This window comes from Theobroma umbraticum, unplaced genomic scaffold (assembly GCF_002168275.2).
Source record: "Theobroma umbraticum cultivar Fairchild unplaced genomic scaffold, ASM216827v3 scaffold_50.0, whole genome shotgun sequence".
NCBI classification, from domain to species: Eukaryota; Viridiplantae; Streptophyta; class Magnoliopsida; order Malvales; family Malvaceae; genus Theobroma; species Theobroma umbraticum.
In genome coordinates this window covers 3,310,198-3,328,741 of record NW_018397261.1, presented here as the reverse complement: position 1 = coordinate 3,328,741, position 18,544 = coordinate 3,310,198, and the positions used below count along the sequence as shown (strand labels likewise).

Genomic DNA, 18,544 nt, shown 5'->3' with positions numbered 1-18,544 from the left:
AGCCCTTGGGACTTGAAGACAAGCCTGGTGACTTTGAGAACATAAGTGTTGTTGTCCGCGAGCCTTCTCTCACAGAAAACACCAGCAGCGCTGCAAGGATTTGTGGCAGGGAATCGTTGACCGTCGATGCCCAAGTCCTTGACGATGGCGGAGAGAGCTTTCAAGTCTGAACGGTCGACAGTAAGCCTTGCATTGGAGATGAAGAAGAGAGAAAGGAAAGTGAATAAGGGGAGGAGGTGGTGGTGGGGTTTGCACGGAAAGAATGCCATTTTTGGTGGCGGATTAAGGAGGCGTTGGTGGGGAGGGGATGCGATTAAGAGACTTTGATTATTAGCTCATACTGCTAAAATCGTAGGTGGTTGTTGGATGTATGTATGACTTGGATGGTTTTTTCTTATAAGCTCATACCGTGTGGAAAAACATGGTTTGTGGAGCCCATTTTTAAAGTTGATTTCCTTTTTCTTAGTTTACCACTCAATGCCCCCCTGATTTCTTAACTGGCATTTTAACCAAGACAAGAAATCCAATGGACTAAATTGTTTATTCAGATTTCATTATTTGAACCCTCAATGTTTGGTTCTGTGGTAACTGCAAACGGAACAAGACAAACACATACCAATAATAGCAAGGGAAACTTTCATGAAATTCTCAAACTTTTGTTGAACTACTTGTTAAAATTACCAATAGTCATACTCAATATTCAACTCTTACCTTCATAAAGATTTATCTTTTGGATTGAGTATTTTCAAACTTAGTTTTGTGAATTCGTGATTAATATGTAATTTTTTATAAATCAATCATGTTACATAATGGTAAAATTATAAATTATATATAATTTGTTGTTACTTGTTAAAAAAGAAAAATATTGTATTATTAATAAATTGTATAAGATATTGAAAAATTTAAATTGTGTTTGTGATAGACAAGTATTTTTTTTAATTGACAAAAGGAAAAAGAAAAACCCCATATGAAACATATATATATTTTTTATTTTGTTTCATTTCTTTGTTATTTTCCTCTGAACCCAAATTATAATAAGACAGTGCACAAGAATTGTATACATTTTTTACTGCTGTCCCCAACGTTTGGCCGACGCGTAGAAAATACAGAGCTATATAGGGAAACTTCTGAGAACTCTAGCAGTCAACGCCGGCGGGGTCAAGTCAACAAAGGTTCCTTTTGAGGTCTTTCTTTTGTTTTCAGCCGTTGGATCATCTTTTTGATCTCCGGTGCTGAAGTTGACACACCAAAATGATACTTAAAATGTTCCCATTCCTCGCTAGTTTAAAAAGACTATTAGTATTTCAATATTTCAATAAAAACAACAATAAATAATTCCAAAAGGCAGTTCATGCTATTTGTTTTCCTTTCTCTCACCTCTTCTTTAATAATAAGTCTGTTGACTTCATTACTTAATTCCAGCATAGTAAGTCCAAATTCACTTGATATGTACGTATCTAAAATAATAATAAAAATAATCTTCTTTTAATTAGAGAAATATTTCTTAATTTTTCAAAATTTGTGGAAGAAAAGTTTTTCTGAAGTGTGAAAGGAGTGTAGCCAAACAAAATTATACTCATTTCCCATTACTATTCAGTTTCTTCTTTTTTTTTTCAGAAATCAATTAAATCAAAAGTATAAAGAAGAAAAATCAATATAATTGAAGTTCAAATTGAATATTAAGTCATAACATAAGGACAAATTTGACTGTGATCTCAAAAGGGAAATGTTTTTAGGTATATGGATAAAGGGCATGGAGCCAGAAAGAGACACGCTTCTCCCATGAACCGAAGCAGGGGTTAGTCGAGATTCAAAAAAGAAGACTAATAAAAGATGAACCACACGGCATGTTTTTGCGAACACCAATCAGGTTTCGCACTGGAGAGAAATTTTTATGATCTTCCCTTGCCGTTCTTCCTGGGAATGTGGTTCATAACCTTGGCAGTTGCGTTCATATTCAAGTTCTTATCACAATAATTGTAAAACAAATCAATGCAGTAGGGCATAGGGTGTTAACTCCTGTTAATTTCCTGGTCGTTGCATTAGAACTCTATGTGTCATCATCTTACAAAAGTCACTCAATTAAACTATAGTTGACATACTATTGTTCTTTATTTTGTTTGTGTTTTTTTATTTATGCACATATGAGAATATGAATTTCATGGATTTTATTTTCTTGTTTTTGGTAAAATGTATGATAACTATTTTCTCTCTTTTTCCTGAAGAAAAAGAAGTGTAAAAATGAAAGAAAATTGGTGCGGATGCTACTTTGCTGTCAACGTCTCCCCACAAAGCGCCTCACTGAAGCTTTGAAAGCAACCCACCCAATCAAAGACTTGAATGGAGTCTGCCTGGAAATGATCGCAGCCCATCCACTCAGAAAACTGAACCCAGCCGATGAAAATTGCGGACGGCGATGCTGGTGGTCATGGACAATAAAAGGGGAGCTGCTTGCTTCACTGGTTAAATGGCTTGAGTAAAGTGCGGCAATCATGAAAAAGTTGTTGAATGGAACCCGTGTTTTTGCAGGACAGTGGAAACTCTAGAATTTAGTTTTTTCTTTGAATTTGTTCTTTAAGTGATGTGTCAATGTCTTTCAAGTTGTAGAGTTTGACTCGCTGGATTGCTTCAACTGTTTTTTTTTTTTTTCGCTATTTTGTCTTGCTTATTGCTGAGGTGTAGTATTTTTTAAAAGAGATTTTCCTCCATTTTTTGCCCCAGTCAAGTTGGGGAATTTGAATGACTTGAAACCGTCAAAGTCACTGTAACCCAGTCTCATGTGTAACATGGTCTTAAGCAAATCTGACTGCTTTTCCTTCTTTTGGGTTGGTTCTTGCTGTTCTAATTTTACTTGTCTCTGTATTGCCTAAGAAAGAACCAACATATAAAGCAATGGAAGGGTATCCCATAAAGATGTGGCTGCACTTAATTTCTATGGTGTAATTATGGTCTTAAGCAATCTTATTATTATTAATCTATGTTGAATCAAAGATCAAATAATCACTAATTACAGGTTCAAGCAACCGGAAATAGAGAGAAACGTAGTGTATAACATGTAAGAATGCAATCAAGAAACATATAGAATCAAGACACTGATGAATACGTAACATATAGGATGGTTTGATGACTATCATGGCGACAAGAAAGCAGGGGAACAGAGAAAAGAGAAAAAGATAAGTAGGGATTTTGTTCCTTGCTTTGGCATGGAGAGCTCTTCATCGGCATGGTAATGCCTCTCTGGCCTACCATGTATAGTGGGTTATCAAAGGTTTGTTTGATTGATGTAACACCCTGATTTTCAAGGCTGCTCCAACTCGTCTGTCCTCCGTAGGGGTTATCGCCACTCCAAAAATCTCCGTTTAATTCCACCGGTAAGCCTCCACTATACAAACTAATTGTTTTATGTGGTTTATCAGCATCTCTACCAGAATTGATCTATTTTGACCCTGAAACTGTTTGCTTTTGATGTAATTCTGTACTTTGGCAGTTAATCATGTTCAATTCTGTCTTTAATTCTTAACTGCGCCTGTTTTGGGGCATACAACCCCAATATAATTCGATTCACAATTAAGGTTGACTTATTGTATAGTTAAATGAATTCAATGCTAAAACTGGAGTCAAGCTTGGAATTTCATAGCTAAGATAAATCTTAGTGGCAGGGTTGTAGTGTAAGAGGCTGTTTGTTATGGAAATAAGTAAAGGAATTGTGGATTAGAATTTGATGTGAAGAAACATTCTGATATAAAAAATTGAATGGCCCTGGTACAGGTCATCCTAACATGAACGATCTTCAACGAGGCTTAGTATAATCCTTATTAGTATCAAATGGTCAACTGAGACAGAGAAATACAAAGGAGCAGAATATATTCACTTTATTTGATAAGGTTTTCAACTCTACAAATGCCCGAAGACAGCAAAGGTATACCGGCCTGAATATAGAAAGGAGAGGGTCGGCACAAATCAAGGTTACCATACACCTGGCACCTGTAGAGCTGGTTGCTAGTCAACCTGCAGGTGCAGACTACTCCCTGTTTGAAATTTTCATGAGAGATGTATTCATAACATTAAACTATGGTTTCTATATTTCATAGCATTATTAAGACCAAAACCATCAAAAAGGAAGAAATAAGAAAGATTGTCATCGGTTAGTGTTGGCCTACATGTGATTTGTTTCAGACCAATTACTATGTTGTTTTATTTTAATGTTGCAAAGGGATCCCGAAGACATATTAATTCAGAGATGGGCTCTGCTAAGCTTCGGTTTCTGGGAAAAGAATTATTTCATTGTACTTTTTCCAAGAAATTGAAGTGGCAAAGTAGCTGGATGTGTGAAAGTATGAGGTGGCGGTCTTTCTCCTCCCAAGTTACTCAAGTAGTTAATGGTTTTTTAACACAAGTTTCAATCTTGCCTTGCTCTTTTTCCAGGAAACCTTCCCATATGCGTGAATGGACACATAACAACATTTCCATGACCATGAATGATCTTAGAGTCTACAGACATCAACTTGATGGATCAAACATGCTTGCCTTCTGGTTCACGTACGTTTTTGTTTCTACTTCTTTTCTCCACTTAAAGTTTTCGACTAGTAATTCATTACTATAACTGTTTGCCGCAGTTGTTTTGATATGATAATAGTTAACTGGCTGTGAGTTCAGACGATGTTGAAAGACAAATCTTACACTTCTAAGATTTTCAAGAGAAGTCAGTCGATTGACTACTGACGTATACAATTTGTCTACGTTGGAGTAACCGGAAACTAGTTTTTACCATATTCCCCTGGTGGAAGCTAGAAAGGGCCGAAATGGCCCTGAGGGAGACAAAGAGAAGGAAGGCCCAGTTTGTATTCGGAGATGATTTCCACGAGCAGCCTAGTTACAGGGAGTCTGGAATCTTTAAGCGCAATTCAGTTATTTTAGCCCCGTTTCAAACACAAACAAGGGATTTCCTGCTTCCAAACATGGCTCCCGAACCATAAACCCAGATTATTCGGAGATAAAAAACACAAAGAAAAAAACTACTCAGAGAGAGAGAGAGGGAGAGCAATATCAAAGCCACAAACTCGGAAAACTGATTATTTTAGCGAAGTAATCTTACAAGGTAGGCACAGCACGGCACACTATCATTAGTACTCCCTAAGACTCCTCAACAACCAAAGATGAGTGGTAAAGAGTCCTAAAACATTATCTCACAAACATCACCACTACAGTAGAATGTAGAAATGATAATAATAGCAAACAGAAAGTAAATACAAGAGCATTAGACCTTCTAGTTCATCTTACCATATATCATTCATCACCTTGAGCAAATCAAGACCCAAGAGTGATTGTTATTCTGGTTTCTAGGCTTAATTTGCTCGAAGGCTTCGCTCTTGGCTTAATCGACACAGCAGCGATACATGAAATACATCTCCATAGGACGTCCACACTCAGCACAGACCACCCTCTCCGCAATTCCCCCACTGATACCTGGAAGGATAAGACGGGTGCAGTGATGATCTTCGGCAATCCCTTCCAGATGCTTGCGGAGTGCTGGAATAAAACCCATTTCTCGAGCAAGGTATTCCCAATTTTCAAAGCTTTGCATGCTGCTTAGAGCTTTGTCTCCCTTGGCCCTGACCATTTCAATGGATCCTAAAAAGAATACTGCCCATCCATGTTCGCTCCCGTCGTAGCCTAGTAGTGTCATGACCTCCTGCTTTATAACGTCAATTTCATCGGTCTTGCCATGTCGCGTTTTCGAGAACAACATGCTCTCCAACCGGTTCCAAAAGAACCAAATAGTGCCATCTGGCCAGGCGTGACTAAGCTGCTTCTCATTGATAAGACCGGAAATCTTTCTCACCCTCTCCCTGGCGTTGTTCTTTCCAACATAAGCCATCTCTAATCCGATGCCCAGAGCCTGTGCAACCTTTTTTGTTGCGGAAGTGAAACTTTCGATCCATTCTAATTCTTCACCACCATATACACAGATGACTTTCTGTTGTTTCATCTGATAATTAACGCAAGGCACATGATTAGAAAGTGAATGAATTAAGCATATTAAGAATAAAGAGATAGACATATGATAAGCAAGTGGTTGCATATATATATATACTTTGCGGTGTCTAAAACAGCATTCTAAATGTTAAAACATTTTGACTTGTTTTTCTATCTGCAAAAGGTGGGTGAGTCTGTACCCAAATTTGTAAGTTTGCTTCAAGTCCGTCAACAAGTAGCTCAATCGTCCAAGCCTCTGTCTTCCACAGACTTTCCTCTTTCTCAGTGTTGAAAGGGAAGGCTGCATTTCCCCATATCCACAACATGTTGAGGGCATTTGGGCATGTGACCTTTCCTTGTGGATCCAGGGTCACCACAATCGTCTTCTTTACGAAACGCCATACATCCTTGGTGTACTTAATGACTGCTGGTTCAATAATGGAAGGGTGGTGCACAGTATACCATGGCATAATTGATTGCAGGTTCAAAAATTTTTGCTGTTGACCATCATTCCAAGTTGATATGTCCACAATTGGGAGCCATATGATCTCATAGTTAACCCCAGACGATGCCCGTTCGTATTTGTACAGAACCTCAAGAACCTGAATCTCGTCTTGGGAGATATCAAGATCTGAAACGAGCAGTAACACATGCTTTCTCCTCAGTACGTCCATATGAACCTGTTTGAACCAGCAGAAGTATACTTTCATACATCCAATTAATTTAAAACAGGGATGTGAAAATGAAATGTATCCTTCGAAACAGACCTTGGTTTTATCTGGACCCAAGAGAGCATTTTGAGGATCTTCCTTGCTGAGCGAGAAAAGTTTTATGAGAATCCTCAAGTTGTCTAGTTGAGGCGTTCCAAAACTTTGCACCAGGCCTTCATACGCTTCGGTCTGCTTCTTCTCATCTGCATCCCATTATGATCTTTGTCAATTTCTTGATCAGTAAGTATTTAACCTTTATCACATATTTTATTGAAGTCTATATATATTCGCATAATAGGGAAAATAATGGTAGCCATTTTACGGTCAGTGTTTTAGGTCTTTCTTCTCCTGCTGTGAGGCAATTTCTCATAAAGAAACAAAAGAGCAGAAAGGCCATGAAGAAAATTTTCTCCGATTTAAGTGCTTATATATCATAATTTTGCAATGATATATCCGAGGACTCACCGATATGCTGATAACATTGACGTAATAGTTTTTGAAGGTGATCGTGTATATTGCTGACTTTATGCGCCAAGCTTGATAGTTCCCAAGCCTCCGAGGTTGACGTAATGTACCTAAAATCAACGAAAACGATTGATTAGTTACTGGTAAATTTATCATATTAATTGGGTTGAGGCATCGAGCAGGTTAAAGTTAGTGTCTTACTCATGTTTCAAGCCCACAAGGCTTGCAATCTGTGAAGCGCAAGCCACAACGCTTCGCATTGTCCAGTATGCAGCTGTGGGGATATGAGCCATGGCGATTGACATTGGTGACACATTGCTCGCAATATACTGAGAAGGTAGCTCTGTAAACTCAACAATGCACTTGGTTACAGCCATCATTGCCTTGATAAGATTGTTAAGTGCATCAAATTGTGGTTTCAGGGTGTGAGAATGCTCTAAGATGTCTGGCAGTTGCTTAAGAAGGGCCACGGACTTGGCAAGTGAGTTTGTAGTGCAGAGCTGAACAATAAGCCAAAATTCCCCAACATTCACAGAAAAAGCTGCTAAGGTTAGCACCACTTTTGCATCCCATGAATAGCTTGAAAGCATGTTGAGCAGCGCCATTGTTGTTGCATGGGCATCTCCTCCACCTGAGCACTTGCATGATATCTACAAACACACATTCAGACACAATTATCCTCCTCCTCCTCATCACCATCTTTATATCAAGACTTCAATGTAAGACAAGGAGAATTCAGTAGAGCAGAAAGGGATGATCATCTTGAGAGATCTAATTGTACTTGAGATATTTATATTTTGTCAAATATATCTGTCGTCTTTGCATAATCCCCACCATCTTTTCTAATAAAAGCCTGTTGTTTTATCACCATTCAAAATGAAAATATAGGGCCATAAAATTTATATTTATATGCACTCAAGTCGAAATCAGAAAAAGTATCAGTGTAACTGCATAAGGCACTGAAATGGAATGTTATAAACGTTGAGTAACCTCGCAGGAGATTTTGTGCACGATAGAGGCCAATGCGTCAAGCATGCCATCTATAGCTGCCAGGCTGGCTCTGTCATCAAAGCTATCGATGTGTCCTTGATCTGCAGCCTACGAAAATTGAAAGCACACGTCAGATCGAAATTGAATACCGACAAGTATTTCAAAGACTTGTATGTATACATAAAATTAGGCTAGTCATGGAACAAAAAAAGTTAAAAAGTACTAGAAACTTAGTACATTTAGAGCACGATCAATGTTAGGAGTGACATGACGCAAAACGTTCTCGATGATTTGGAGAATGGGCTTGACATCAACTTCACGATCATCAGGGGCATGAGTTGACTGAATCTGCTTCATCATGGCATTATCATCAGATACTGAGAACATTCGGCGCTCTCTCCTGGGCTGTTGCTGCGATTTAGAAGGATGTACGTTGGTGGTTGCCATATTTGGGAAATGCTGGATACGCTACACAAGGAATATATAGGTATAGGTATATCTGCCGAGAGATTCAAGTTGTTGGTGTATTGTGGATTCTTTAATAAGCATTCCTAGGTTTATATAGTGATGAGCAAATGGAATAAAGGCAGATCGAATTTGTACCTTGCTTGCAAGAGGAGTCTTAAGAAAAGCTAAAGAGCCTGTGTATTAGGATAAGGATAATATAAATGTAGCCATGATTGGCTTGGCCCCAAGCTGCTTCTTTGTCTGCACAGTGAAAAAATTAAAGAGACTGTCATCTGGCTAGCTAGTTTTCCGTTCCCAGTCAAAAGGACTTGTACTGATGACTGATGAAGCAGTTGAAAGGGGGTTTAATTTCACTTTGTGACATCACAAAGGAGATGTCATTTACATGACCTAACCTGCTATAAGTCCTGTGGGAGTATCATCTTTTTTACTCCTCAAACATGAGTTTCCTACTTCAGATTAAAGTTAGAGATGCTTTAACTAATAATCCCAGGGAAAAATTGTTGATGATTGATGATTCCTTATAAGGAAGAATAAAGCTTTTCCCGTTAATCTATCGGATTGAAAGTGTCATGTGATCTAAAGCGGTGTTAGTATTATATTATATATTATAATTATTATTATGCCAAAGTGTGCGTAAACTGTCCCACTAAGGCATCTCTTCTTTTTCACCTTTTTCAGATATAACTAGAAAAATTAAACAAAAGAGGCGAAGATGATCTTCTAATTAAATAAAAGTAAGTTTTGTTTGATTGATATTTTTATTTTTTTATTTTTTTATAAAATTTTTATAATATAATAACTATCTATTTAAGTTTTCCCTTCTAATAAACAAATGAACAAAAAGTTCAATGCACACATGTAAAGTCTGCAAGATGGGCTACTAAATAATAAACAAAGGCTCCTGCTTTAACCCCTCAAGTGATTTTTCATTACTTTAATTAAATTTTCCAGAGGAACAGTTATCTTTTTTATGTATTTTTTTTGAACTTTTTCAATGTATATTTGAAACTTGTTGGTGCTAAAGTGCCCGTATCAAATTTAACACCTGTAAATAATAATTGATCTATCTCCAACAACATATATATCATATGATATTGTCTTTTTCATGTAAAACATATTGTATAAATAATTAATTACATTAATTAATAATTAAACTAAATTAAAGTTTATTTAGTTTTATGCTATATGTACAACATGTTTCAGCTCTCTGTTTGAAATTTTTTTTAAGCACATGCATTCATTGTATATAATTTTCTTTAACTTGCGTTAGGGTGATGTATGTAACTTGCAATAACAACAAACATGAAAAATATATATCTTTTAGCAAAACAAATTTGTAATCAACCAAATAATTCAGATTAATTTGATTATTATGCTTAACTTATATGAATAGGCGACGTGATCATCATGGATCATGATGATCATTCCTTATTTAAATCAATATTTTTTTTATTTCCCTATTCAAATCAATATTTAAAATTGTATGTTCATACAAAATAATAAAATTTAATAATTTTTTAGTATATGGGAAACAAAGTTTATACCTAGAATGTATTTTATTTTTATATAGAAATCAATAAATTGCAACTTAAAATTTAAAAAAAAATAAATGACAAAGATCCATAAATAAGTTAAACATCAATTAAAACTAAATGCAAGTAAAACAGGTAATGAAAAATATTATATTTTACATAGATCATTCCATCGACCAATTGTTGCTCAATGCGATCTAAATGCAAGAAGAAGACCTTAGCTTGTTAATTATTTAGTCTACTTCATTTTAACTTTTTATATCAAATGTAATAATTTAGTCATACATGTTGAGGGATATTTGGTTGTGATTTTTACTTGTATATGTAAATTTCATAATTAAAAAAATAATAATTACTTGATTTTTTACTTAATCCAAAATTTGAATAGTTAAGATTTAATCATCTATTAAGATACAATATCAATCAATTATTGAAACATTATATTTCTAGGTTTAGATTTTTAACCACTAATTAGGCAGCATTATTGGCAAGCACATCCTAAAAGATATGAGGCACCTAAGAAAAAAATGATGTTTCCTTTGAACTTTAATTAAATAGTCAACCATAATTAATTAATTGTAAATGATAGAACATTATTTTACTTGTAATAACCAAACAAAAAAGGGTAGTATTAGCGTAATTTGTATCTCTTTATTCTTTCCCTCTTTAATCACAGAGTTGGAAGTAATGTTATTAAAATTAAATCTAATACATATTGTTAATGTAATTAATGTACCAAAAACAAAATCTTGTAAACGTGATTTTATGTTATTTCATATTACGAATTTATTAGACTCATTTTCACGTATTTTAATATTTAATTTCTATTAATAATCTCTATTCATATTTATGAATAAGAAAACACATTATTATCATATTAGCATTGGTCCATGTGATTATCACTCGAACAAAGAAATCTATAGAAGTAAAAATATACTTCCGTAACAATATATTCATTAAATACTTTATTTCATAATCTCAAAAATATAAATTAATTGTTTGAAATGTCTACATTATTTAAGACACTTAATTTTTTCTCAATTCAATTCAATTGAATATGATATTTTTCTTATAATGTATTTTCTCAAAACTATAATAACGATTTTGTGATAGATTCCTAAATAAGAATAGTAATTACTTTTTTTAGAAGTGAGTAAATTAAACAGCATGAGGAATGGACTCTTTAGATGTCAACGACAAACTCACATTCAAAACTTAGGACGTGCCTTATAATTGATGCGATGCATGATATGTTTGTAAATCTATTGGTTTAATCATAATTCATATAGCAGAGTCCTTTTTAAAATTACGAAGAATTATTTTTAAAAAAAATTGGGAAGAACAAAAGCATAGTGCTTCTTAATTTGACTTTGAAAACTTCTAAAAACCTTTTAGTGTTCTATTTCTGATATGGTTTTTTTTTTTTAAAAAATATTGTTAATTTAAAATAAAAACAATGTTAAAGGATTTAAAAGTTCCTACATACTGTACTAACGCTACAAAAAAATTTGGCTTTTTTAGATGAAATTAATTCTTTATTGAGAAAATTCAAAAGTTTGGCGAAGTTGATTTCTTCTCATAGAAAATTTTATTGGAAAATCTATCGTTGAAAATGTAGTTGGTAATACTAGTGGTCGGAAAATTCAAAAATTTCATTGATATAATTTTGATTTTTTTGATAAAATTTTTCTTTGAAAAAAATCATTATAAATTTTTCTCCAGTAATAGGATCATCACTTAAGGAATTTCGTTAGTAATTACTAAAGAAAGTATGTCAACAACAACCACATTACTTACAAAATTTTTTAGATAAAATTTATCAATAAAATTAATTAAAATCATTATAAATAATCTATTTTTTCATTTCAACTCACAATTCATATCCAAAATTCATAACAAAAATACTCATTAAAATTTGAAATTCAAAATCAACTTGATGAAAAATTAATCATCATAAATATAAAATATTTAAAAATGCCAGACAAATATAAATAAAAGTTAAATATACTATTATATGCAAATTAAAAAAATATTTAAGTCCACATACAGAAATAGGTGCATAATATTATAAAGTGTCTCCAGCTTACCCTTCAGAATTTGAACTTGAATTATCTGCATATCTTTGTTTAAAATCACATTATTTACGATCATTGCTTTTATATATGTCATAAATTTCTTCATTTTTTGGGTCATTAATTCCTTCATATTTGCCATGATATTGGCATTATTCTCCTTCATTTCTTCACGTATCTTACCGGCATCTTGTGTTAGATTTTCCACTTGCGCTTTCAACTAAACTTGGGGATTGATAGCATTTGAGATACCAAGGCCACATGCGGACTCAAATGTTGCTACATTGATGCGTAGTGCATTAAAAGTGCAGTGATAGCAAGCATCAAGTACCAAATACATATATGTGAGTGCGTGTAATTTCCATCTCTCTATTTACTTCAGACCAGATATGCATATCAAATTGTGACTATGAAAATGAATCTTTTTAGTGCAAAGTCTACATTTCTTATAAAAAATTTAAAAAAGATTAGTGTTTAATAATAATGTCAACTTTAAAGTAAAAGTCAATCAATTATTGACATGCACTAATAATTTTAGATTTATTTTGTATGAAATCATCGTGACCTGTTACACATTTATAAGTGTGGTTGAACACTTAAAAAAAAATAACAAATCAATTAGTCTTGATTGTATGAATTAATTTACAACAATACTCAATCATAATATGTATATATATATATATATATTAATTTTTTTTCAAAAAAAATATGCTTACTTTCGAAATCCAATGATTCTATAGAGCTTGTTTAATTTTCAAATAGACTTTGGCGTATTAAAATGAATTACATGAAAAAAAGAGAGGTACAACATGATTTATAAGACCAAATGTAAGTCAAATAAGTTTAAAAAGTTTATTAATTTTATATTCAGTTTTACAAACTTTGTGCATGGATTTTTATCGCTGGAAGTCACCTGGAAAAAACAAATACCAGTGGTTGTGTCAACCAAGGTAGCATGCTCAACACAAAAATTACCACATCATCAACTCAAAATTGTGAGCAAAAGAAAATGATGGATAATTAATAATAAAAACTACCATATAATCAGCTCAAAACTATTATGAACAAATTACAATAATGATAATTTTGATATAAAACTACAAAAATAAAATCAAATAGAAACACAGCCCTAACAAAAGTTGTTTTTACAGCATATCAATCTTCAAAATTAAAACCATCCAAAATTGTTAAATTATTTTATGCACTTCAAAGTTTGTATCTAAATAAAGACAAACCAAAATCTACCCATAAGACAAATGAGTTTGTATATGCACTAAAAGAAAAAAAAAATTGTTATAATCCAAGAAAACAAAAACAAAGTAAAAGAATGGAAAGATAAACACAAGTGATAAGATAACGAAGATAGACAAAGTAACTTCATAGAATATCCTCATATTTTGCCTTCTTGAAAGCAGCAGCAATGATAGTTTAATTGAAACTGAAAAATCAAGTATCTTCCAAAACCCAAAGCCCACCTTCAAAGGATCCATATCCCGAAATATAACAAAAAAAACTCAAGCCCACAACTGAATTTGGAAGATTAAAACAAAAAATATTTATAATTTATAGGTATAAATCTTATCTACATGTAATCTAATAAACCAACAAATACACATTTGTGTAAAGTATTGATAAAATCAAATGGAATGATAATGAAAACATAGTTCGATTGACTTGGTAGTGACTTATGGTTCTTCAAATATTTTATACTAATTTTCTGTTATAATTTGGATCACCTTTTAAAGCACATTGATCAACATTACAAAAAATTGTAACCAAAGCAGGTGCTAGATATAGCATCTATATATATTTTTTTTTAAAAAAAGGAAAATAGATATAGCTTCTATGTAGGAAAGACTCGAATAAAAATTATATACAAAAACACTTTTTTTGGGTATAATAGAAATAATTTGTGTCATGATAGATTATGATGTATATAAATATTGGATACATAATATAGTGTATCTTAAATTATTAGTAAAAATAGTAATTTAATTATATGTACTTAAAATTGAAAAAAACAAAAAGAATTTGAATTATGTGTAACTTTATAGATTCATGTGTTATGATACTTGCAAAGAAAAGGATCAAGGGGAAAAACTCTCTCATTGTCTTCAACATGATAAGCAACAATTTTAATGAATTTATATAGATATTTAATTAGACTAAGGTGCCATGAATTTTTTTTTGATGGTATAAATATATCCAAAAAAAATTATTGTAGCTATATTCTTCTCTTTCAATGATTTTTAAAGGTTTAATTTACTGATAATTATATAATTATATTAATAAATAATTTTTGATGATGGGTTAATTTTTAAAATTTTTACAAAGAAAATTAAAGACATCATTATTTAAATCATTAATAAAGAATTGAACATTAGAAAGGAAAGTGTTAGAAAACAATTAACAAGTGTTTTACTTTAATAAGGAATTCAACCTTAATAAAGAAATAGATTTTTTTTTAACTTTGGTCAATATTTTACTTTAACCAGGATGTTTTGATTTAATAAAATGATTTATCAATTAATTATTACAATTGTTGTAACTTTTTTTTTTTCAAATGACAATAATTAACTAATTATATATGACTTAATACTTAGTTTTCCACCATTATGACTTGGTATAGTCACCGATTATCAAAATTGACTACCACATGATAGATGTGCTTATAGACCACAGTACTACAGGTTAATATGACCAATACAAGTTCTTGGTTTTAATATAACAAAATTTAAAGTTTATTAAGAATAAGAAAATAAATAGATAAAAGTTAGCTAATATTTAATTTAATAAAAAATTGATCAATTAAGGAAAGTTTACTTTAATAAATATTTCAATGTTAATAAAAAATAAAAAAATAGTTAATGTCTAATTCAATAAAAGATTGTTAATTAAAGAAAGTTTAGTTTAATAAGGAATCATTATCACCTAGAACAGGCAAAAATTTCCTTATTCTTGGGCCAAGACAGAGTTCAAGAAGAAATCATTATCTCAGTAGGCTCAAACGAGAATTCAGGCCCAACCCATCTGACACGTAGGAAGATGAGTCGGTTCCCCCCGAACAGCACCGACAGAGCAGAGCTGGACAAGTGTACTGAGAGCCCTGTAATCTATGAATGGAGAGCGAGAGAACGGGCGAGAAGCAAAGAAAAATGGAATAAACAAAAAATAAAAAACAAAATCGTAAAAGGGGAAAGATGCAAAAATGATGAATCTATCCACGGTAATAGCGTATGGATGCCGCTATTGTACGCCCCCAATAAAGCAACTCTTAAACTGCACAACCCTCCTTCATCTTCCTCACCATCACCATCTTCGTCTTCAACGACGCTCCCCTTCTTCCATCTTGTATTCTTCTTTTAACAATCTTAAGCTAGCTAACTTCAGTCTTCTCCTCACGGGTAACTCTCTCTTCTTCAGGATGGAGGTACCCTACTCTTTTCTTTTCTCTCGCTCGCTTTACTTTTATGTTTACTAACAGTTTCTTCATTTTTGCTTTCTGGGTGTTTCTTTTCGTTCTTTCTTGTGATTATGGGGAAGTGGGTTTCTCTCTCTCTCTCTCTCTCTCTCTCTCTCTCTCTCTCTCTCTCTCTCTCTATGTTTCTTTACTTAATTGGTTTTGGGTTTTCCAGAAATAATGAATTTGTTGATTTTTTGATTGACGTATTAGTAAAGTTTAATTTTTCTAGGGACAAAAGGGAATGAATTTTTACAATATTGATAATTTGTAATCAACCTCTGCCGGTGGCTGCCTCTGATATGGAGACCATCTGACTTTGGATGATGTCTAAATCTCGTTCAACTTCTCTGTCAGAAGTTTTTTTTTTTTTTGTGACATTGCCTTGAAACTAGCAGCATTTGTGGTTGTAGTTTTTTTTTAAAAAAAATTTAGTGCTTATAATGTAACAACAGCTGTTCATTGTAGAAGTCAGTGGTTTTTTTTCATTATTGCTGTTTTTTTCTAGCTAGGGGGTTTTCTATTGATAATTTGAGAGAAGTTTTGTTGTCTTGTTTTGTTCAATTTAATAGTGATTTTGTGCTAAACATTTATCTTGATAATTTGTAGCGCTTCTGGAGTGGAAATGGGATCAATAAAAACAAACAAATGGTGGAGCATTTGCAGCATTATGGAGTGATTTCATCCAAGAAGGTTGCTGAAGTAATGGAGACAGTTGATAGGGCATTTTTTGTTCCAGATGGGACCCCACCTTATGTTGATAGTCCCATGGCAATAGGTTACAATGCCACCATTTCTGCACCTCATATGCATGCTACCTGCCTTCAGTTATTGGAGGAAAATTTGCAGCCTGGCATGCGCGCTTTAGATGTTGGCTCAGGTCTCGTTGCACTCCTCGAAGCTACTACTCCATGTCGTTTCTGCGCTTCTTCAATTTCTTTTTTATGTATAACTCTGTTGGAATGCTTAAACATCAAATGTGCTTCTCTTGGGTTAATTTTACTTTGTCGACGGTCAGTGAGAAAGAGTCAAATTATACGAGTTGATGGCTGCATCTAATCCTCCTGCGTTTAGGAAGAGCTTCAGTAAAACCATCAGCTATCCTTGTCAAGTGGTTTATGACTTAATGGCAAAATAGAGGGGCTGGAAAGGATTTTATATTTATTTATTTTTTGGTTAAGTTGGGAGATGGGGTTGTGGAAAGAAAATGGAAGGAGTGAAACTTTAAGTGTCAAAAACTTTTTGGGTCATCACCTTATTACTTTTGGCATAATCTTGGTCATTGCATGCTGTCTACCATCAACTGGAAAACTTATTACTTTTCTTTTGTGAAAGGCATTTTAGATTTGTTATGCATTTTTTCCTGTAGGAACTGGGTACTTGACTGCTTGCTTTGCGGTAATGGTTGGACGACAAGGTCGTGCTGTTGGTGTGGAACATATTCCTGAATTGGTTGCTTCTTCCATAGAAAATATTAAAAAAAGTGCTGCAGCTCCATTATTAAAAGAAGGCTCTCTTTCAGTGCATGCTGGGGGTAATATACTCTTGAACTTGCTATATGTTTACAGTTTTTATTGAAATATAATGTTGTCTAATGTTTAATGGAGGATTATGAAACCATGAACCAAATTCTTAGTTGAGTTGGTTTATCTCTTGGGCTTCAAATGAGCGGTTTAGCTGTGTGAGACATACTTTTTGTGAAGAACTAATATAGCTGTAGATAATGATATCATTATAACTTTTCACGGTTGGGGTTTTGGAGATAACTCTGATATCGAACAGTATTGAGATAGAAAGTGTTTCTTCTATTTTGTTGATGCAACTTCCTTAGCACTAAGTGTAATTTTCCTTAAAAAACCTCTTATTTTTGGGGACAAACTTTTGTCATATAAATTTGTTGGAGAGTCACTGTTTTGTTGAATGCTTATGACTAATGCTTTGACTACGTGCTTTGTCATAAGATGGACGACAAGGCTGGCCAGAATGTGCACCCTATGATGCTATACATGTTGGGGCAGCAGCACCTGAAATACCTCAGCCCCTCCTTGACCAATTGAAGCCTGGTGGCAGAATGGTGATTCCTGTAGGAAATGTATTCCAAGATTTGAAAGTAGTGGACAAAAATTTGGATGGTTCAATTAGCATTCGTGGTGAGACTTCTGTCCGTTATGTTCCTTTGACCAGCCGTGATGCTCAGTTGAGGGGTTATTGAGTTTGAAAATGTATCTCTTACTTGGGTTATTTGAAAGTCGATCATTGTATAGAAGGGTTGGTCGTTCTTGAATCCAGTGTCTTACAGACTATCATCGTTAAATATTTCGTTTTCCAGACCTGCGCCTCTGTATAGATGGTTTGTGTTTGGACTTGAATAATAAGTAAATGCAAGGTCCAGTTAACGTAATCCGTGTCCAGGAAGCAGTCAGTAGCTGATTCTAGAGAGATGAAAATTGGTTACATGATTTTTTTCATTCTTTTCTTGTGCTGCTACAGGTTTTGAAATGGTGTGGGATCCAAAACATCTTTCCAAGGCCCCAACACTGTTATGCATTTTTTTTATTAACATCATCGTCGGAGAGGAATGTGCACTTAATGTATATGTTTTATGAAACTGTAGTTTCAAATTCGATGGCATAGACGTGGTTGATTCACCCATGGCTTCCAGCAGCTTGGAGGCTATGTACCCCAATGCTCTTTTATCTGATTGTTATATTATCTCTGTACATACTCCAATGCTCTGATATCTGTTCCTGTTAATCCCAGATGCCCAGATTGCCGCATAATTTGCCCTGCTTGCCCTCCAGTCAGTTTACTTGAATGTTCAGCGCAGGTCATCGGCTAGTCTGGCTATGGTCTCCCCTGAGTTGTCAT

The 18,544-nt window shown here is 33.7% G+C and overlaps 2 protein-coding genes across 2 annotated transcripts; one reads left to right on the top strand and one right to left on the bottom strand.

Annotated features, from left to right (window-relative positions):
* Positions 1 to 4,681: 4,681 nt before the first annotated feature.
* LOC110417839 (protein SIEVE ELEMENT OCCLUSION B-like) lies at positions 4,682 to 8,656 on the bottom strand. Its single transcript, XM_021430399.2, has 7 exons — positions 8,379 to 8,656; positions 8,142 to 8,249; positions 7,353 to 7,801; positions 7,152 to 7,261; positions 6,744 to 6,889; positions 6,177 to 6,656; positions 4,682 to 5,989 (listed from the first exon to the last, which is right to left on the bottom strand). The coding sequence occupies exons 1-7, from the start codon at positions 8,586 to 8,588 to the stop codon at positions 5,375 to 5,377; spliced, it is 2,118 nt and encodes a 705-aa protein (XP_021286074.1). The 5' UTR covers positions 8,589 to 8,656; the 3' UTR covers positions 4,682 to 5,374.
* Positions 8,657 to 15,335: 6,679 nt separating this feature from the next.
* Positions 15,336 to 18,077, top strand: LOC110417792 (protein-L-isoaspartate O-methyltransferase 1-like). Its single transcript, XM_021430324.2, has 4 exons — positions 15,336 to 15,646; positions 16,286 to 16,556; positions 17,046 to 17,210; positions 17,638 to 18,077. The coding sequence occupies exons 1-4, from the start codon at positions 15,425 to 15,427 to the stop codon at positions 17,886 to 17,888; spliced, it is 909 nt and encodes a 302-aa protein (XP_021285999.1). The 5' UTR covers positions 15,336 to 15,424; the 3' UTR covers positions 17,889 to 18,077.
* The last annotated feature ends 467 nt before the right edge of the window (positions 18,078 to 18,544 follow it).

Excerpts from the sequence above, each read along its gene's own strand:
- LOC110417792 (XM_021430324.2), top strand. The coding sequence starts at position 15,425 with ATGATGAATCTATCCACGGTAATAGCGTATGGATGCCGCTATTGTACG. Across the intron at positions 15,647-16,285 it reads CTCTCTTCTTCAGGATGGAG|CGCTTCTGGAGTGGAAATGG; the intron begins GTACCCTACTCT and ends GATAATTTGTAG. Across the intron at positions 16,557-17,045 it reads CGCTTTAGATGTTGGCTCAG|GAACTGGGTACTTGACTGCT; the intron begins GTCTCGTTGCAC and ends TTTTTCCTGTAG.
- LOC110417839 (XM_021430399.2), bottom strand. The coding sequence starts at position 8,588 with ATGGCAACCACCAACGTACATCCTTCTAAATCGCAGCAACAGCCCAGG. Across the intron at positions 8,250-8,378 it reads ACATTGATCGTGCTCTAAAT|GCTGCAGATCAAGGACACAT; the intron begins GTACTAAGTTTC and ends CAATTTTCGTAG. Across the intron at positions 5,990-6,176 it reads AAGCAAACTTACAAATTTGG|ATGAAACAACAGAAAGTCAT; the intron begins GTACAGACTCAC and ends GTTAATTATCAG.